At 46.9% G+C, this 16,978-nt stretch overlaps 1 protein-coding gene across 10 annotated transcripts in view; it reads right to left on the reverse strand.

Annotated features, from left to right (window-relative positions):
* Positions 1-16,978, reverse strand: part of LOC137345743 (ATP-dependent translocase ABCB1-like) — a 155,003-nt gene that overhangs the window by 42,426 nt on the left and 95,599 nt on the right. For all 10 annotated transcript variants that reach the window (XM_068009017.1, XM_068009006.1, XM_068009012.1 and 7 more), the window contains one exon: positions 14,352-14,452. In XM_068009017.1, coding sequence (XP_067865118.1) covers positions 14,352-14,452 — 101 coding nt within the window. The remainder of the gene's footprint in view (positions 1-14,351; positions 14,453-16,978) is intronic.

A 16,978-nucleotide genomic window follows, 5' to 3' on the forward strand; every position in this document is an offset into this window, starting at 1 on the left:
CCAACTTGCAAGAAAAGTACATTGCTTGGGCTCCGTGACTCAGTCTGTGGGCTCTTAGTTTACGTATGGCAATAGTTTAGACACCAAAGAGGCAGATAGAAGCTGGACTTGTTCCTTTGCTATTGAAGAATAATGTTTCTGGACTGTGGAAAAGATGATTGATTTTGGCCTAGAGTCCTGCCATGCATCATGGAACAAAATTAAAAGAAAAATGTTCAAAGCAACAGTAAAAGAATGGAAAGATGATCTGCTGCTCTCAATTTTGGTAACACAAGATAGTAACTGTAGAATAAAAAGAACATCTAATGGATGCTTACAGACTTGTCTAATTGAAGCATATTATGACCAAGGGAAAACTACTAATACAGCTAGCAAGAAGCACAGTAACTTCCCCACTGTGCCTACCATCAACTTGAAGACTGGTGACTTGACTGAAAACTGCCCAAGTATATTCAGTAGGGGTAGACAGGTTTATTTTCTGACAACCAAAGATGATATTCTAAACTAGAGCCTGTCTGGAAGCTTTCAATCTCTTACAATAAGGGCTACTAAAATGTTGCTATAAGTCATAATTTTTTCAAATGAGAGGGCTGAATTTTAAAGTCCCACCAATGTTGGGGAGCAGGGTGGGGGGGGTGGGGCCAGAAAATGCCACCGGCAGAGGCCCGCCTTTGGCTTCAATGCCGGGAAGGTCCAGCCCAATATTGGCGGTGGTCACCACACTGCTCAGCGACTGAAGCATAATTTACATATGTAGATAAGTTTTATGAAAGGAATTAATTACCTTCTCACCTCTGCCTTCTGTCCCGCTGCGATACTGGTGCCGGTGGCCGGCACTCCTGCGCCTTCAGATCCCCATCCGGGGATCCGAGGCAGAACACTGGTGGGTAGGGCGGAGCAGGTAGGTTTCTCAGTGCGGGAGGTGGGAGAGCGGGGTCAAACTAATATCATTGGTTCAGGGGTTGGGGGGAAGGGTTAGAGTTAAAGTTTATGTACTTGGAGGAGGGAAGATCAGGTGTGCAGGGGAAGTGTTTTCGGAGAGGAGGGGGCAAGTAATGCATTGCATGGTTATGGGGAGGGGGGGGTGGGAGAGGGACAAATTAAATGTTTTTAAAATTTTTGTAATCTCCTTCTTTAAATATTTAAATTGAATGGAAAGGCTAAAAATGGCATCAGTGCCTGTGCAAACGCTGTTAACGCCATTGCCGGGGATGGACAGCCCACCCCTTCATGTCATCAGGGTGGATGGTCTGCCCTGGTCATTTAAATGGGCCACCACGCTGAATAACACAGCAGCTCCGTGACGTGTGACCCACACGGGTGGATTGCCAAGATTTACATCCGCCACCGATTATGGCGGCGGCGCCATATACTCCAACCCAGTATCTGTGCTGGATTTTACCAAACCCATGATGTTGGGCTCTGTGGTGGGAGGGGCCGGAACATGGCTCCGGTAGAGGCCTGCCATGGAGGCCGACATTGGGAGGGCCCGGCCCGATCCTCCCGGCGGCGGCAAGGCTCCGGGGCAGCTCCTCCACCGTTGGGCGACGGGACCTGAATTTCAATATTTAAATCAATAAAATGAATACATTTAAATAAACTTACCTTCCATCTTCCGGGCCCCCTGCAATCCTGGGCTGTAATTTATGTTGCTGCCGCAAACAATGGCGACCCACACGCTTGGGCTGCGCTTCCCAGAGCCGCCGCAATATTAAATGTGACGGCTCATTTAAATGGCCAGGGTGGACCACCACCCCCCTGCCCCCCGATGATGTGGAGTGGGTGGGCTGTCCAGCCCTGGCAATGGCACCAGCTGCATTTTCGCAGGCGCCAGTGCCATTTTTAAAGGGCTTCGAGCCCTACCTGATTGGTAAGTAGGAACAGGTGAGTACTTTCAATAGCTGAAGTAAAAGTAAAGGTAGGGAATTTAGATTGTAGTAGGTGAGGTTAAGTCATGGCAGGAGAGCTCAGCCCCGTGGCATGCTCCTCCGGCGCTATGTGGGCAATCAGGGACACTTCTAGTCCCTGGTGACCATGTGTGCAGGAAGTGTGTCCAGCTGCAGCTACTAGCTGACCGCATTGCGCAGCTGGAGCTGCGTGGAGCATCCGTGATGCTGAGGACGTCGTGGATAGCACGTTTAGCGAGGTGGTCACACCGCAGGTAATGGCTGCACAGGCAGAAAAGGGATGGGTGACCTCCAGGATGAATAGTAGGTGCAGGCAGGTAGTGCAGAGGTCCCCTGTGGCCATCCCTCTCTCAAACAGATATACTGCTTTGGATACTGTCGAGGGGATAGCCTCCCAGGGGAAAGCAGCAACAGCCAAGTTCGTGGCACCACAGATGGCTCTGCTGCACAGGAGGGAGTGAAAAAGAGTGGGAGAGCCATACTGATAGGGGATTCAATTGTAAGGGGAACGGACAGGCGTTTCTGTAGCCGCAAACGAGACTCCAGGATGGTATGTTGCCTCCCTGGTGCTAGGGTCAAGGATGTCGGAGCGAATGCAGGACTTTTTGAAGGGAGAGGGTGAACAGTCAGACGTCGTGGTACACATTGGTACCAACGACATAGGTAGAAAGAGGGATCAGGTCCTGCAGCAAGAATTTAGGGAGCTAGGTAGCAGATTAAAAAGCAGGACCTCAAAGGTTGTAATCTCTGGATTACTCCCGGTGCCACGTGCTAGTGACTATAGGAATAGGAGGATAGAGCAGGTGAATGCGTCGTTGAGGGAGGGCTTTAGTTTCCTGGATCACTGGGTCTGTTTATGGCAAAGATGGGACCTGTACAAGTTGGACGGGTTTCACGTGAACTGGAACGGGACCAACATCATTGCTGGGAGGTTTGCTTGTGCTGTTGGGCGGGGGAGGGGGGCGGGTGGGGGGGAGGTTAATCTAATTTGGCAGGGGGATGGGATACAGAGTGGAGTTACATTAGGGGGTGATGCACAGTCAAACATAGAAGAGAAACTGTCAGTCTGGAAGGCAGAGCAAATATAGACCTGTTAAAGCACAAGCAAATAATGCAATGCTGGATTGCATCTATTTTAACACAAGGAGTCTTACTAGTAAGGCAGATGAGTTGAGGACATTGATTAACACATGGCATTATGATATTATTGCTATCACAGAGACATGGTTGAGGGAGGGGCAGGAATGGCAGCTCAATATTCCAGGGTATAGAATCTTCAGGCATGGCAGCGGAGGGGGTAAAAGAGGAGGTGACATTGCATTGTTGATCAAGGAGTCAATTACTGCAATAAGAAGGGATGATTTCTTAGAAGGTTCCTCAAATGAGGCCATATGGGTAGGACTTAAAAACAAAAAGGAGGCAATCACTTGGCTGGGTGTGTACTACAGGCCTCCAAACAGTCAGGGAGAGATAGAGGACAAATCTCAGAGAGGTGTAAAAATAAAAGGGTAATAATAGTAGGGGATTTCAACTTCCCCAATATTAACTGGAATAGTCTTAGTGCAAAAGGCTTAACGGAATGGAATTCTTCAAATGCAGACAGGAGAGCTTTTTGAGCCAGTACGTAGATAGTCCTACAAGAGAAGGGGCAGTACTGGACCTAAGCCTAGGGAATGAAGCCAGACAAGTGGTAGAAGGGTCAGTGGGATAACATTTCGGGGATAGTGACCATAACTCTAAGACTTAAGGTAGTTATGGAAAATCAAAGATGGACCAGAAATAAAAGTAATGAATTGGGGGAAGGCTGATTTTAAGATGATAAAACAGGATCTGGCCAAAGTGGACTGGGAGCAGCTACTTGTAGGAAAGTGGACATCAGATCAGTGGGACTCATTCGAAGAGGAAATAGTGAGAGTTCAGAACCAACATGTACCCAGTAAGGTGAAAGGTAGGACCAACAAGTCCAGGGAACCCTGGATCCCTGGATGTCAAGCAACAGCTAACGCTGTTCGGGAGGGTTTAAACTAATGTGGCAGGGGGATGGGAACCAATTGAGGTCAGTTGACAGTAAGGAGGTAGTAACAAAAGCCTGTAAGGAACTAGATAATGAAGTCAGTGTGACTAAGGGGAAGAACAGGCAGGGAGCAGATGATGAATATAAAGGGACTGGTGGTCTGAGGTGCATTTGTTTTAATGCAAGAAGTGTAGTAGGTAAGGCAGATGAACTTAGGGCTTGGATTAGTACCTGGGAGTATGATGTTATTGCTATTACTGAGACTTGGTTGAGGGAAGGGCATGATTGGCAACTAAATATCCCAGGATATCGATGCTTCAGGCGGGATAGAGAGGGAGGTAAAAGGGGTGGAGGAGTTGCATTACTGGTCAAAGAGGATATCACAGCTGTGCTGAAGGAGGGCACTATGGAGGACTCTAGCAGTGAGGCAATATGGACAGAACTCAGAAATAGGAAGGGTGTGGTAACAATGTTGGGGCTGTACCACAGGCCTCCCAACAGCGAGCGTGAGATAGAGGTACAAATATGTAAACAGATTATGGAAAGATGTAGGAGCAACAGGGTGGTGGTGATAGGAGATTTTAATTTTCCCAACATTGACTGGGATTGGCTTAGTGTTAGAGGTCCAGATGGAGCAGAATTTGTAAGGAGCATCCAGGAAGGTTTTCTAGAGCAGTATGTAAATAGTCCAACTCGGGAAGGGGCCATACTGGACCTGGTGTTGGGGAATGAGCCCGGCCAGGTTGTTGAAGTTTCAGTAGGGGACTACTTTGGGAATAGTGATCACAATTCCGTAAGCTTTAAAATACTCATGGACAAAGACGAGAGTGGTCCTAAAGGAAGAGTGCTAAATTGGGGGAAGGCCAACTATACCAAAATTCGGCAGGAGCTGGGAAATGTAGATTGGGAGCAGCTGTTTGAAGGTAAATCCACATGTGATATGTGGGAGGCTTTTAAAGAGAGGTTGTTTAGCGTTCAGGAGAGACATGTTCCTGTGAAAATGAGGGATAGAAATGGCAAGATTAGGGAACCATGGATGACAGGTGAAATTGTGAGACTAGCTGAGAGGAAAAAGGAAGCATACATAAGGTGTAGGCAGCTGATGAAAGACGAAGCTTTGAAAGAATATCGGGAATGTAGGACCAATCTGAAACGAGGAATTAAGAGGGCTAAAAGGGGTCATGAAATATCTTTAGCAAACAGGGTTAAGGAAAATCCCAAAGCCTTTTATTCATATATAAGGAGAAAGAGGGTAACTAGAGAAAGGATTGGCCCACTAAAGGACAAAGGAGGAATGTTATGCTTGGACTCAGAGAAAATGGGTGAGATTCTAAACGAGTACTTTGCATCGGTATTCACCGAGGAGAGGGACATGACGGATGTTAAGGTTAGGAACAGATGTTTGATTACTCTAGGTCAAGTCGGCATAAGGAGGGAGGAAGTGTTGGGTATTCTAAAGGGCATTAAGGTGGACAAGTCCCCAGGTCCGGATGGGATCTATCCCAAGTTACTGAGGGAAGCGAGAGAGGAAATAGCTGGGGCCTTAACAGATATCTTTGCAGCATCCTTAAACACGGGTGAGGTCCCGGAGGACTGGAGAATTGCTAATGTTGTCCCCTTGTTTAAGAAGGGTAGCAGGGATAATCCAGGTAATTATAGACCGGTGAGCCTGACGTCAGTGGTAGGGAAGCTGCTGGAGAAGATACTGAGGGATAGGATCTATTCCCATTTGGAAGAAAATGGGCTCATCAGTGATAGGCAACATGGTTTTGTGCAGGGAAGGTCATGTCTTACCAACTTAATAGAATTCTTTGAGGAAGTGACAAAGTTGATTGATGAGGGAAGGGCTGTCGATGTCATATACATGGACTTCAGTAAGGCGTTTGATAAGGTTCCCCATGGCAGGCTGATGGAGAAAGTGAAGGCGCTTGGGGTCCAAGGTGTACTAGCTAGATGGATAAAGAACTGGCTGGGCAACAGGAGACAGAGAGCAGCAGTGGAAGGGAGTTTCTCAAAATGGAGACGTGTGACCAGTGGTGTTCCACAGGGATCCGTGCTGGGACCACTGTTGTTTGTGATATACATTAATGATTTGGAGGAAAGTATAGGTGGACTGATTAGCAAGTTTGCAGACGACACTAAGATTGGTGGAGTAGCAGATAGTGAAGGGGACTGTCAGAGAATACAGCAGAATATAGATAGATTAGAGAGTTGGGCAGAGAAATGGCAGATGGAGTTCAATCAGGGCAAATGCGAGGTGATGCATTTTGGAAGATCCAATTCAAGAGTGAACGATACAGTAAATGGAAAAGTCCTGGGGAAAATTGATGTACAGAGAGATTTGGGTGTTCAGGTCCACTGTTCCCTGAAGGTGGCAACGCAGGTAAATAGAGTGGTCAAGAAGGCATACGGCATGCTTTCCTTCATCGGACGGGGCATTGAGTACAAGAGTTGGCAGGTCATGTTACAGTTGTATAGGACTTTGGTTCGGCCACATTTGGAATACTGCGTACAGTTCTGGTCGCCACATTATCAAAAGGATGTGGATGCTTTGGAGAGGGTGCAGAGGAATTTCACCAGGATGTTGCCTGGTATGGAGGGCGCTAGCTATGAAGAGAGGTTGAGTAGATTAGGATTATTTTCATTAGAAAGACGGAGGTTGAGGGGGGACCTGATTGAGGTGTACAAAATCATGAGAGGTATAGACAGGGTGGACAGCAAGAGGCTTTTTCCCAGAGTGGGGGTTTCAATTACTAGAGGACACGAGTTCAAAGTGAAAGGGGAAATGTTTAGGGGGGATATGCGTGGAAAGTTCTTTACGCAGAGGGTGGTGGGCACCTGGAACGCGTTGCCAGCGGAGGTGGTAGACGCGGGCACGATGGAGTCTTTTAAGATGTATCTAGACAGATACATGAATGGGCAGGAAGAAAAGAGATACAGAACCTTAGAAAATAGGCGACATGTTTAGAGAGAGGATCTGGATCGGCGCAGGCTTGGAGGGCCGAAGGGCCTGTTCCTGTGCTGTAATTATCTTTGTTCTTTGTTCTTTGTTCTAGGAAAAAAGGAGGCTTATGGCAGATTCAGAGCGCTGAAAACAGTGGAGGCTCTGGAGGAGTATAGAAAGTGTATGGAAGTACTTAAAGTAATTAGGAGAGCGAAGGGGGACATGAAAAAACACTGGCGGGAAAGATAAAGGAAAATCCTAAGGCGTTTTATAAGTATATTAAGGACAAGAGGATAACTAGGGAAAGAGTAGGGCTCATTAGGGACCAAAGTGGCAATCTGTGTGTGGAGCCGGAGGACATAGGTGAGGTTTTAAATGATTACATTTCATCTGTGTTCACAATGGAGAAGGACAATGTAGTTGTAGAGATCAGGGAGGGGGATTGTGATATACTTGAGCATTGAAAGGGAGGAAGTATTAGATGTTTTAGCGGGCTTAAAAGTGGAAAAATCCCCAGGCCCAGATGAGATATATGCCAGGCTGTTATCTGAGGCAAGGGAGGAGATTACAGGGGCTCAGACAAATTTTCAAATCCTCTCTGGCCAAAGGAGAGGTACCAGAGGATTGGAGGATAGCGAATGTGGTACCATTATTTAAGCAGTGTAGCAGGGATAAACCAGGTAATTACAGGCCGGTGAGTCTGACATCAGTGGTTGGGAAAACATTGGAAAAAACTGAGGGACAGGATTAATCTCCACTTGGAGAAGCATGGAGTAATCAGGAATTGTCAGCATGGCTTTGTTAGGGGGAAATAGTGTCTAACTTGATTGAATTTTGAGAGGAGGTGCCGAGATGTGTAGATGAGGGTAAAGCAGTTGATGTAGTCTACATGGACTTCAGTAAGGCTTTTGATAAGGTCCTGCATGGGAGATTGGTTAAGAAGGTAAGAGCCCGTGGGATCCAGGGCAATTTGGATCCAAAATTGGCTTAGTGGCAGGAAGCAGAGGGTAATGGTAGAGGGTTGTTTTTGCGAGTGGAAGCCTGTGACCACTGGTGTACCACAGGGATCGGGTGCTGGGACCCTTGCTGTTTGTAGTGTACATTAATTATTTAGACACGAATATAGGAGGTATGATCAGTAAGTTCACAGATGATACGAAAATTGGTGGTGTCGTAAATAGTGAAGAGGCAAGCTGTAGATTACAGGATATCGATGGGCTGGTAAGGTGGGTGGAGCAGTGGCAAATGGAATTTAATCCTGAGAAGTGTGAGGTGATGCATTTTGGGAGGACTAACAAGGCAAGGGAATATACAATATACTCTAGGAATTACAGAGGGTCAGAGGGACCTTGGTGTACTTGTCCATAGATCACTGAAGGCAGCAGCACAGGTAATTAAGGTGGTTAGGAAGGCATATGCGATACTTGCCTTTATTAGCCGAGGCATAGAATACAAGAGCAGGGAGGTTATGATGGACCTGTATAAACTGCTAGTTAGGCCACAGCTGGAGTACTGTGGACAGTTCTGGTCACCACACTATAGGAAGGATATGATTGTACTGGGGAGGGTGCAGAGGAGATTCACCAAGATATTGCCTGGGCTGGAGCATTTCCGCTATGAAGAGAGACTGAAAACGCTAGGGTTGTTTTCCTTAGAGCAGAGAAGGCTGAGGGGAGATATGATTGAGGTATACAAAATTATGAGGGGCATTGATAGGTTAGATAGGAAGAAACTTTTTCCCTTCGCGGAGGGATCAATAACCAGGGGGCATAGATTTAAGATAAGGTGCAGGAGGTTTAGAGGGGATTTGAGGAAAAACTTTTTCACCCAGAGGGTGGTTGGAATCTGGAACACACTGCCTCAAGGGATGGTAGAGGCAGGAACCCTCACAACATTTAAGAAGTATTTAGATCAGCACTTGAAATGCCAAAGCATACAAGGCTGAGGGCCAAGTGCTGGAAAATGGGATCAGAATAGTTATGTGCTTGATGGCCGGCACAGACACGATGGGCTGAAGGGCCTGTTTCTGTGCTGTATATCTGACTCGACATTACAATTTAATTTTTGAAAGAGATATTGAATTAAAATGTATTTTTAAAAATTGAACAGCGGTAGCAGTGAGTGCGCGAGCCAGGGGGCAGCTGGGAAGGTAAGTTTCAGTATAAAGTACTTACCTAGCGATTCGGCGGATGCGGACATGGGGACTGCTGGGTAAGTGAACTTATATATTCGGGCAGTGGCTAAACCCGAAACACTACACGTGTAGTGTCTCCCACCCATCCTCCTCCTTGAACCAAAAAAAAAGGACTCTTGTGTGGAGGGTTTGGTAAGGTAAGGTTTTCCTTTATTTTTACTTAATCTCTGTCAATTTAGAGCAGAGGGGATGGAAGCTCGGGCAGTTGCATGCTCCTCTTGCAGGATGTGGGAGGTGAGGGTCACCACTTGTGTCCCTGCTGACTTCACCTGTGAGAAGTGCACCCATCTCCAGCTCCTCACAGACCGCGTGAGTGAACTGGAGCTGGATGAACTTCGGATCATTCAGGCGGCTGAGGGTTTGATAGAGAGCAGTTATGGGGAAGTAGTGACACCTAAGTTACAGGATAAAGTAAGCTGGGTGACCGTCAGGGGAGGGTAAGGGAATAGGCGCACAGTGCAGGGATCCCGTGTGGCCGCTCCCCTCAATAATAAGTAAACCGCTTTGGATATGGTTGGGGGGGGGGGGGACCTACCAGGGGAAAGCCACAGCGGCCAGGTCTCTGGCACTGAGCCTGGCTCTGTGGCTCAGAAGGGAAGGGGGGAGAATAGAAGAGCGATAGTGATAGGAGATTCAATGGTGAGAGGAACAGACAGGAGATTCTGTGGTCGTGAACGAGACTCCCGGATGGTATGTTGCCTCCCGGGTGCCAGGGTCAGGGATGTCTCGGATCGAGTCTACGGGATTCTTAAGGGGGAGGGGGAGCAGCCAGAGGTCGTGGTACACATCGGTACCAATGACATAGCTAGGAAAAGGGATGAGGACCTGAAAAGCGAATATAGGGAGTTAGGTTGGAAGCTAAAAGGCAGGACGCGCAGAGTAGTAATCTCAGGATTGTTACCGGTGCCACGTGCTAGTGAGGCTAGAAACAGAGAGCGAGTGCAGCTGAACACATGGCTACAGAGCTGGTGTAGGAGGAAGGGCTTCAGATACGTGGATCATTGGGATACCTTCTGGGGAAGGTGGGACCTGCACAAGAAGGACGGGTTGCATCTGAACTGGAGGGGCACCAATATTCAGGGCGGGAGGTTTGCTAGCGCTCTTCGGGAGGGTTTAAACTAGTTTGGCAGGGTGATGGGAACCGGAGCTACGGATCAGTGGATGGGGTAGCTGTTGAACGGGCAGATACAGAGTGCAGAGAGTCTGTGAGGAAGGTTAGACAGTTGACAGGGCAAAGTTGCAGCCAGTATGAAGGGTTGAAGTGTGTCTATTTTAATGCAAGGTGTCAGAAATAAGGGTGATGAACTTAGAGTATGGATCAGTACTTGGAGCTACGACGTTGTGGCCATTACGGAGACGTGGATATCACAGGGGCAGGAATGGATATTGGATGTTCCGGGGTTTAGATGTTTCAAAAGGAATAGGGAGGGAGGTAAAAGAGGTGGGGGAGTGGCATTGCTAATCAGGGATAGTATCACAGCTGCAGAAAGGGAGGTCGTCGAGGAGGGTTTGTCTACTGTGTCATTATGGGTGGAAGTCAGAAACAGGAAAGGAGCAGTCACTTTGTTGGGAGTTTTCTATAGACCCCCCAATAGCAGCAGAGACACGGAGGAACAGATTGGGAGGCAGATTTTGGAAAGGTGCAGAAGTAACAGGGTTGTTGTCAAGGGTGACTTCAACTTCCCTAATATTGATTGGAACCTCCTTAGTGCAAATAGTTTGGATGGAGCAGTTTTTGTCAGGTGTGTCCAGGAAGGTTTCCTGACTCAATATGTAGATAGGCCGACTAGAGGGGAGGCTATGTTGGATTTGGTGTTTGGCAACGAACCAGGCCAGGTGGCAGATCACTCGGCGGGAGAGCATTTCGGTGAAAGTGATCACAACTCCCTGACCTTTACTATAGTCATGGAGAGGGACAGGAGCAGACGGGATGGGAAAATATTTAATTGGGAGAGGGGAAATTACAATGCTATTAGGCAGGAACTGGGGAGCATAAACTGGGAACAGATGTTCTCAGGGAAATGCACGACAGAAATGTGGAGGTTGTTTAGGGAGCACTTGCTGCGACTGCTGGATAGGTTTGTCCCGATGAGGCAAGGAAGGGATGGTAGAGTGAAGGAACCTTGGATGACAAGAGATGTGGAACAGCTAGTCAAGAGGAAGAAGGAAGCTTACTTAAGGTTGAGGAAGCAAGGATCAGACAGGGCTCTAGAAGGTTACAAGGTAGCCAGGAAGGAACTGAAGAATGGACTTAGGAGAGCTAGAAGGGGACATGAAAAAGTTTTGGCGGGTAGGATTAAGGAACAAGAGGATGGCCAGAGTGAGGGTAGGGCCGATCAGGGGTAGTGGAGGGAACTTGTGCCTGGAGTCGGAGGAGATAGGGGAGGTCCTAAATGAATACTTTACTTCAGTATTCACTAGTGAGAGGGACCTGGTCGTTTGTGAGGACAGCGTGAAACAGGCTGATATGCTCAAACAGGTTGATGTTAAGAGGGAGGATGTGCTGGAAATTTTGAAAGACATGAGGACAGATAAGTCCCCGGGGCCAGACGGGATATACCCAAGGATATTACAGGAAGCGAGGGAAGAAACTGCCGTGCCTTTGGCGATGATCTTTGCGTCCTCACTGTCCACTGAAGTAGTACCAGATGATTGGAGGGTGGCAAATGTTATTCCCTTGTTCAAGAAAGGGAATAGGGATAACCCTGGGAATTATAGACCAGTCAGTCTTACGTCGGTAGTGGGCAAATTATTGGAGAGGATTCTGAGAGACAGGATTTCTGATTATTTGGAAAAGCATAGTTTGATTAGAGACAGTCAGCATGGCTTTGTGAGGGGCAGGTCATGCCTCACAAGCCTTATTGAATTCTTTGAAGATGTGACAAAACACGTTGATGAAGGAAGAGCAGTGGATGTGGTGTATATGGATTTTAGCAAGGCATTTGATAAGGTTCCCCATGGTAGGCTCATTCAGAAAGTAAGGAGGCATGGGATACAGGGAAAGTTGGCTGTCTGGATACAGAATTGGCTGGCCCATAGAAGACAGAGGGTGGTAGTAGATGGAAAGTATTCAGCCTGGAGCTTGGTGACCAGTGTTGTTCCGTAGGGATCTGTTCTGGGACCTCTGCTCTTTGTGATTTTTATAAATGACTTGGATGAGGAAGTGGAAGGCTGGGTTAGTAAGTTTGCCGATGACACGAAGGTTGCTGGAGTTGTGGATAGTGTGGAAGGCTGTTGTAGGTTGCAACGGAACATTGACAGGATGCAGAGCTGGGCTGAGAAGTGGCAGATGGAGTTCAACCTGGAAAAGTGTGAAGTCATTCATTTTGGAAGGTCGAATCTGAATGCAGAATACGGGCTTAAAGACAGGATTCTTGGTAGTGTGGAGGAACAGAGGGATCTGGGGGTCAATGTCCATAGATCGCTCAAAGTTGCCACCCAAGTTGATAGGGTTGTTAAGAAAGCGTATGGTGTGTTGGCTTTCATTAACAGGGGGATTGAGTTTAAGAGCCGCGAGGTTATGCTGCAGCTCTATAAAGCCCTGGTTAGACCACACTTGGAATATTGTGTTCAGTTCTGGTCGCCTCATTATAGGAAGGATGTGGAAGCTTTAGAGAGGGTGCAGAGGAGATTTACCAGGATGCCGCCTGGACTGGAGGGCATGTCTTACGAAGAAAGGGTGAGGGAGCTAGGGCTTTTCTCATTGGAGCGAAGAAGGATGAGAGGTGACTTGATAGAGGGGTTCAAGACGATGAGAGGCATAGATAGAGTGGATAGCCAGAGACTTTTTCCCAGGGCGGAAAGGGCTATCACCAGGAGGCATAATTTTAAGGTGATTGGAGGAAGGTTTCGGGGAGTTGTCAGAGGTAGGTTCTTTACACAGAGCGTGGTGGGTGCGTGGAATGCACTGCCAGCGGTGGTAGTAGAAGCAGATACATTAGGGACATTTAAGCGACTCTTGGATAGGTACATGGATGATAGTAGTATGAAGGTAGTTTGATCCTAGAGTAGGTTAAAGGTTTGGCACAACATCGTGGGCCGAAGGGCCTGTACTGTGCTGTACTGTTCTATGTTCTGAATATTTCTAGTCCCTCTCCCACCCCCCATTAACCATACAATTCTTTCCTTGCCCTCTCCCCCTGCAAAATACTTACCTTGTGTAACTGACCTTTCCACCCTGTAAAATTCATAAACCTTTAACTTCACCCCTTCTCACCATCCCTTACACCAATCAGATTAGTTTCACCCTGCTCCTCCCTCACTGAAATACTTACCCGCTTCCCCCTCCCCAATGTCCCACAATGGATCTGTGAATGGTATCCGAAGGCATGGGAGTGCCAGCCACCGGCAGCAATATCGCTGCGGAGTGGACAGTGGGAGCGGATAAGTACTTAATTCATTTATTTTAATAAATTAACATATTTCGATATGGCTCCCATCACCGAGCGTCAGGGAAGCTGCCACAAGGCCTCACCGCCCCCGGAAATATCAGGTCGAGCCTTCCTGGCGTCAAGGCCTGTGGCGCGCCTCTCCCAGAGAGATTTTCTGACCTCCGCCCGCCACAACCCCCGTGTCGTGGGGGCTCTAAAATCCAGCCCCCTCAGTGCGGCAGCCATCACTCCCGCGCCTTTAATTCCCAGTGTGGGGAAAGCCGGCGTGACACTGGTGGGAATGGGAGGGGAGGTAAGATTCTCAGTGTGGGGTGGGGGGAAATGTGGTCAAATAAACGTAATGGGAGCAGGGATGAATTTTAGACTTTGTGCAGTGTGGAGTGGGGTTGGCGGAGGGGGGGAGGGGGTGGGGAAGGTCAGATTTAAAAGCTAAGTGTTTTTTGGGGGGAAAAGGGCAAATAGCGATGTAATTGTTATGGGGAAGGTGGGAAAGGGGCGTTAGAAGTTTGAGAACTTTTGGGGAAAGGAGGTTTAGCTTAAAAAATTTAAATCTGCCGGCAGGGCTTGCTGCCTTTTAAAATGTCGCCAGTGTCTGCGCACAAGCAGCCGATGCCATTGCCGGTGTTGGACAGCCCGGCCCCTCCACGTGATTTGGTGCCGGGGGGTGTGGGGAGGGGGGTGTGGGGAGGGGGGTGGGGAGGGGGTGGGGAGGAGGAGGGGAGGGGTGGGGTGGGCCACCCCATCTATTTAAATGAGTCACCACGCGGGAGATTACGGCGGCTCTTTGCTGCATAGCCTCTGCATGCGGGCCGACATTTTTGAGCTCGCCACCGAGTGTTCTTAAAATCTAGCACTGTATCACAAGGATATTATATACTTGTAATTTTGAAACACTATGTACCTGTAAGGTTTATCTACATGTTCCATGTATCTTTTATAAAAAGTATCTTCTCTTGTTAAAGATGCAACTGTTCTTATGTTCTCCACGGCTTCTGTTGAAATCTGAGTTGAAGTGAAGCAAAGGATCACAAAGATTATTATTTCACACAATTATTGCATTAGTTATTTTTATGATCCTGTAGTTTTTTTTGGGGGTGGGGAGGAGGAAGAATGCGGTGTGACTTTAAGGCTGGAAAAGATCCGTACTGCTTTAAGGCAGAAAGCTCTAAAGACTGAGTTAATGGGTGCATTCTCATTGCCCGGATACTGCCATTCAGCACCAGATGTCAAGAGATACATTGTTACAATTTAATTTTGAACTGGTTTATAGTGGACAGACTGTTCTAACTGAAAAACAGACAGACAACTGTGTGTTAGCACCAAAACAGAGATCTCTGATAATTTAAACTGAAGGAAGGGAAGTTAGACTGATAATCTTTTATCCCTCAAAAAATTCTAAAGCCAAATTGATTCATTAAAAAGTGTTTGCAAGTTGTTAATTGTTGAAATTCATTGCTGGAGAAGGAGCAACAATTTTGACTTCTGAATTAGACTATGGACTCTTTTACTGTTGAAGGACCTTTTTTCTGCCCCCATCGGACGGCTGTGAGGACTTCAAGCAACCTTGGACTGTTCCATATCCAGCAGGAGCGTAAATCTGCAAGGACTCTATTTTAAATGTTGTTTATATCTTAGTAGTGTTTAAGAATTTAGTTTTTCTAATTAAACAGTTAATTTGTTGATTTAAAGTCACGTGGTTTGCTGAGCCTCATTCAGGGGCTAATAGATGGTACAATTTGGCTGGGTCTCTCTTTAATTTGGAAAGTTTAAAATGATATGTTAGGCGATCTGTGGAGGGATGGGATTGAATTAACAGTGCGTTTCTCCCACCACAATCAGAATCATATATTTTGATTGGGGGCTTTGTCTGGAGTGGTCGGTCGTAACAATATAAACAGTACAACAGAAAACTACAAATGAAGTACAATTCACTCACTTAAATAATGAAAAAAAAGACCTCCAATCAATTTAATTTCTAAAGCAGAGGGGTTCAATTACATTTGGAGCCGTTCCTGCAAGAATCTACCTGATATCCACCACTTTTCTACACTTCATAAATGGAGACGTCTATTCATAAATTACTTAATATTCAGTTTAGTAATAGAAATACATCATAAGCATCAATTCAGAATATTTCCAGCAACTCAAAGTTCAAAAGATTAAATAATATGGGTTGGAATTTTGGGAGGCAAGCTTCAAAAACAGCATGGTGCAAGTGCAAGAGGTGCGCGGCAGCTCATTTACATAGAGGGGGTGTTCTGCAACGGCAATCCCATGCAGGCGCTGGTGCTATTTTTAAGGGGCTTCAAGTCTTTACAGTTAATTTTAATTTTAAAAGTGAAATGCATGCTGCAGTTTAAGTTAAAAATGTAATAAAGGATCAAAGCCCCTCTCCCACCCCCACAATTACCAAACGATTTATTTATTGCCCTCTCCCCCCCCAAAAAGACTTTACATCTAATCCCGAACTTTATTAATTTTGACCTTAAACCCCTTCCTACCAGATACAAAGGCACGGGAGTTCCAGCAGCCGGCCGGAATATCGGAGCAGGACAGCCGTCATGAAATGGTAAGTATTTATTCATCTAATTTAAATTGATTAACACATTTTAATTAGGTCACTGGCCACCACCAGTAATATGGTGTGGGGCCTTCCTGGCATCGAGGCCCATGGCGGGCCTCTCCTGGAGGTATTTACTGGGCTCCCCAGCCACGATCCCCGACATGGGGGCTGTATGACAAAAAGGAAATGAAGCCTCTCAAAGAATGTCTGACTCTCCTGTAAATTTTGGATGCCTGAATGCATTGGAAGGTTAGATTCAGACATAGGTCAGCCATTTAGATATTCCTAATATAAAGAGCAGTTATGATGTGATGAATTATACAGTAATTAGAGTTGTTGTTAGTAGCATTTAAAAATGGTCCAATATATTAGTACCCTGACATATTGTAAAGGGGTTTCTCTTTTTTTTTTTTTACAGTGAGTTGCCCATCTCAGTCAGATGGGGCATTGAGCAGGTGCAAAGTACATCTCTGAAAAGAGCAAATATAAGAAGCCCAATATTATGTTAATCCCTTTTTGTGTCTTATTGGTGACTATATTAACAGCAATGGCAGATGCAGCAAATACCATGACCCTCCTGCAACAGCCTATTATAAACAATGCAATTTCTTTTACCTAGGGACACATGAAAGTAATGACAGTTTATTAAAGTTATTTGCTGGATGTTACCAGCCCTTTAGGGCCAGGCTGGCAGGCGGGGGGAGAGAGGAGACTGTAAAATGATGGAAGGCGGGAGTGGAGTGCCCGTCACCTACCCGCTGCCATGGCATTTTATGAGTGGCAGGGAAGGTGGAGGACAGTTGCCCATCCAGAAGCCAATTAAGGGCCTCTTCCTGCCATGGCTGGTGGCCTCCCTGCGGGCTTGTGGGCAGGGCCCCCTAATCGGGCACTCTGTAGCTCACGGAAGGGCCCCCCGGTAGCAATGGCCGCCCGGCAGTAACACCCCCTGCCCTCACCAACCATCT

Source organism: Heterodontus francisci, chromosome 2 (assembly GCF_036365525.1).
Source record: "Heterodontus francisci isolate sHetFra1 chromosome 2, sHetFra1.hap1, whole genome shotgun sequence".
NCBI classification, from domain to species: Eukaryota; Metazoa; Chordata; class Chondrichthyes; order Heterodontiformes; family Heterodontidae; genus Heterodontus; species Heterodontus francisci.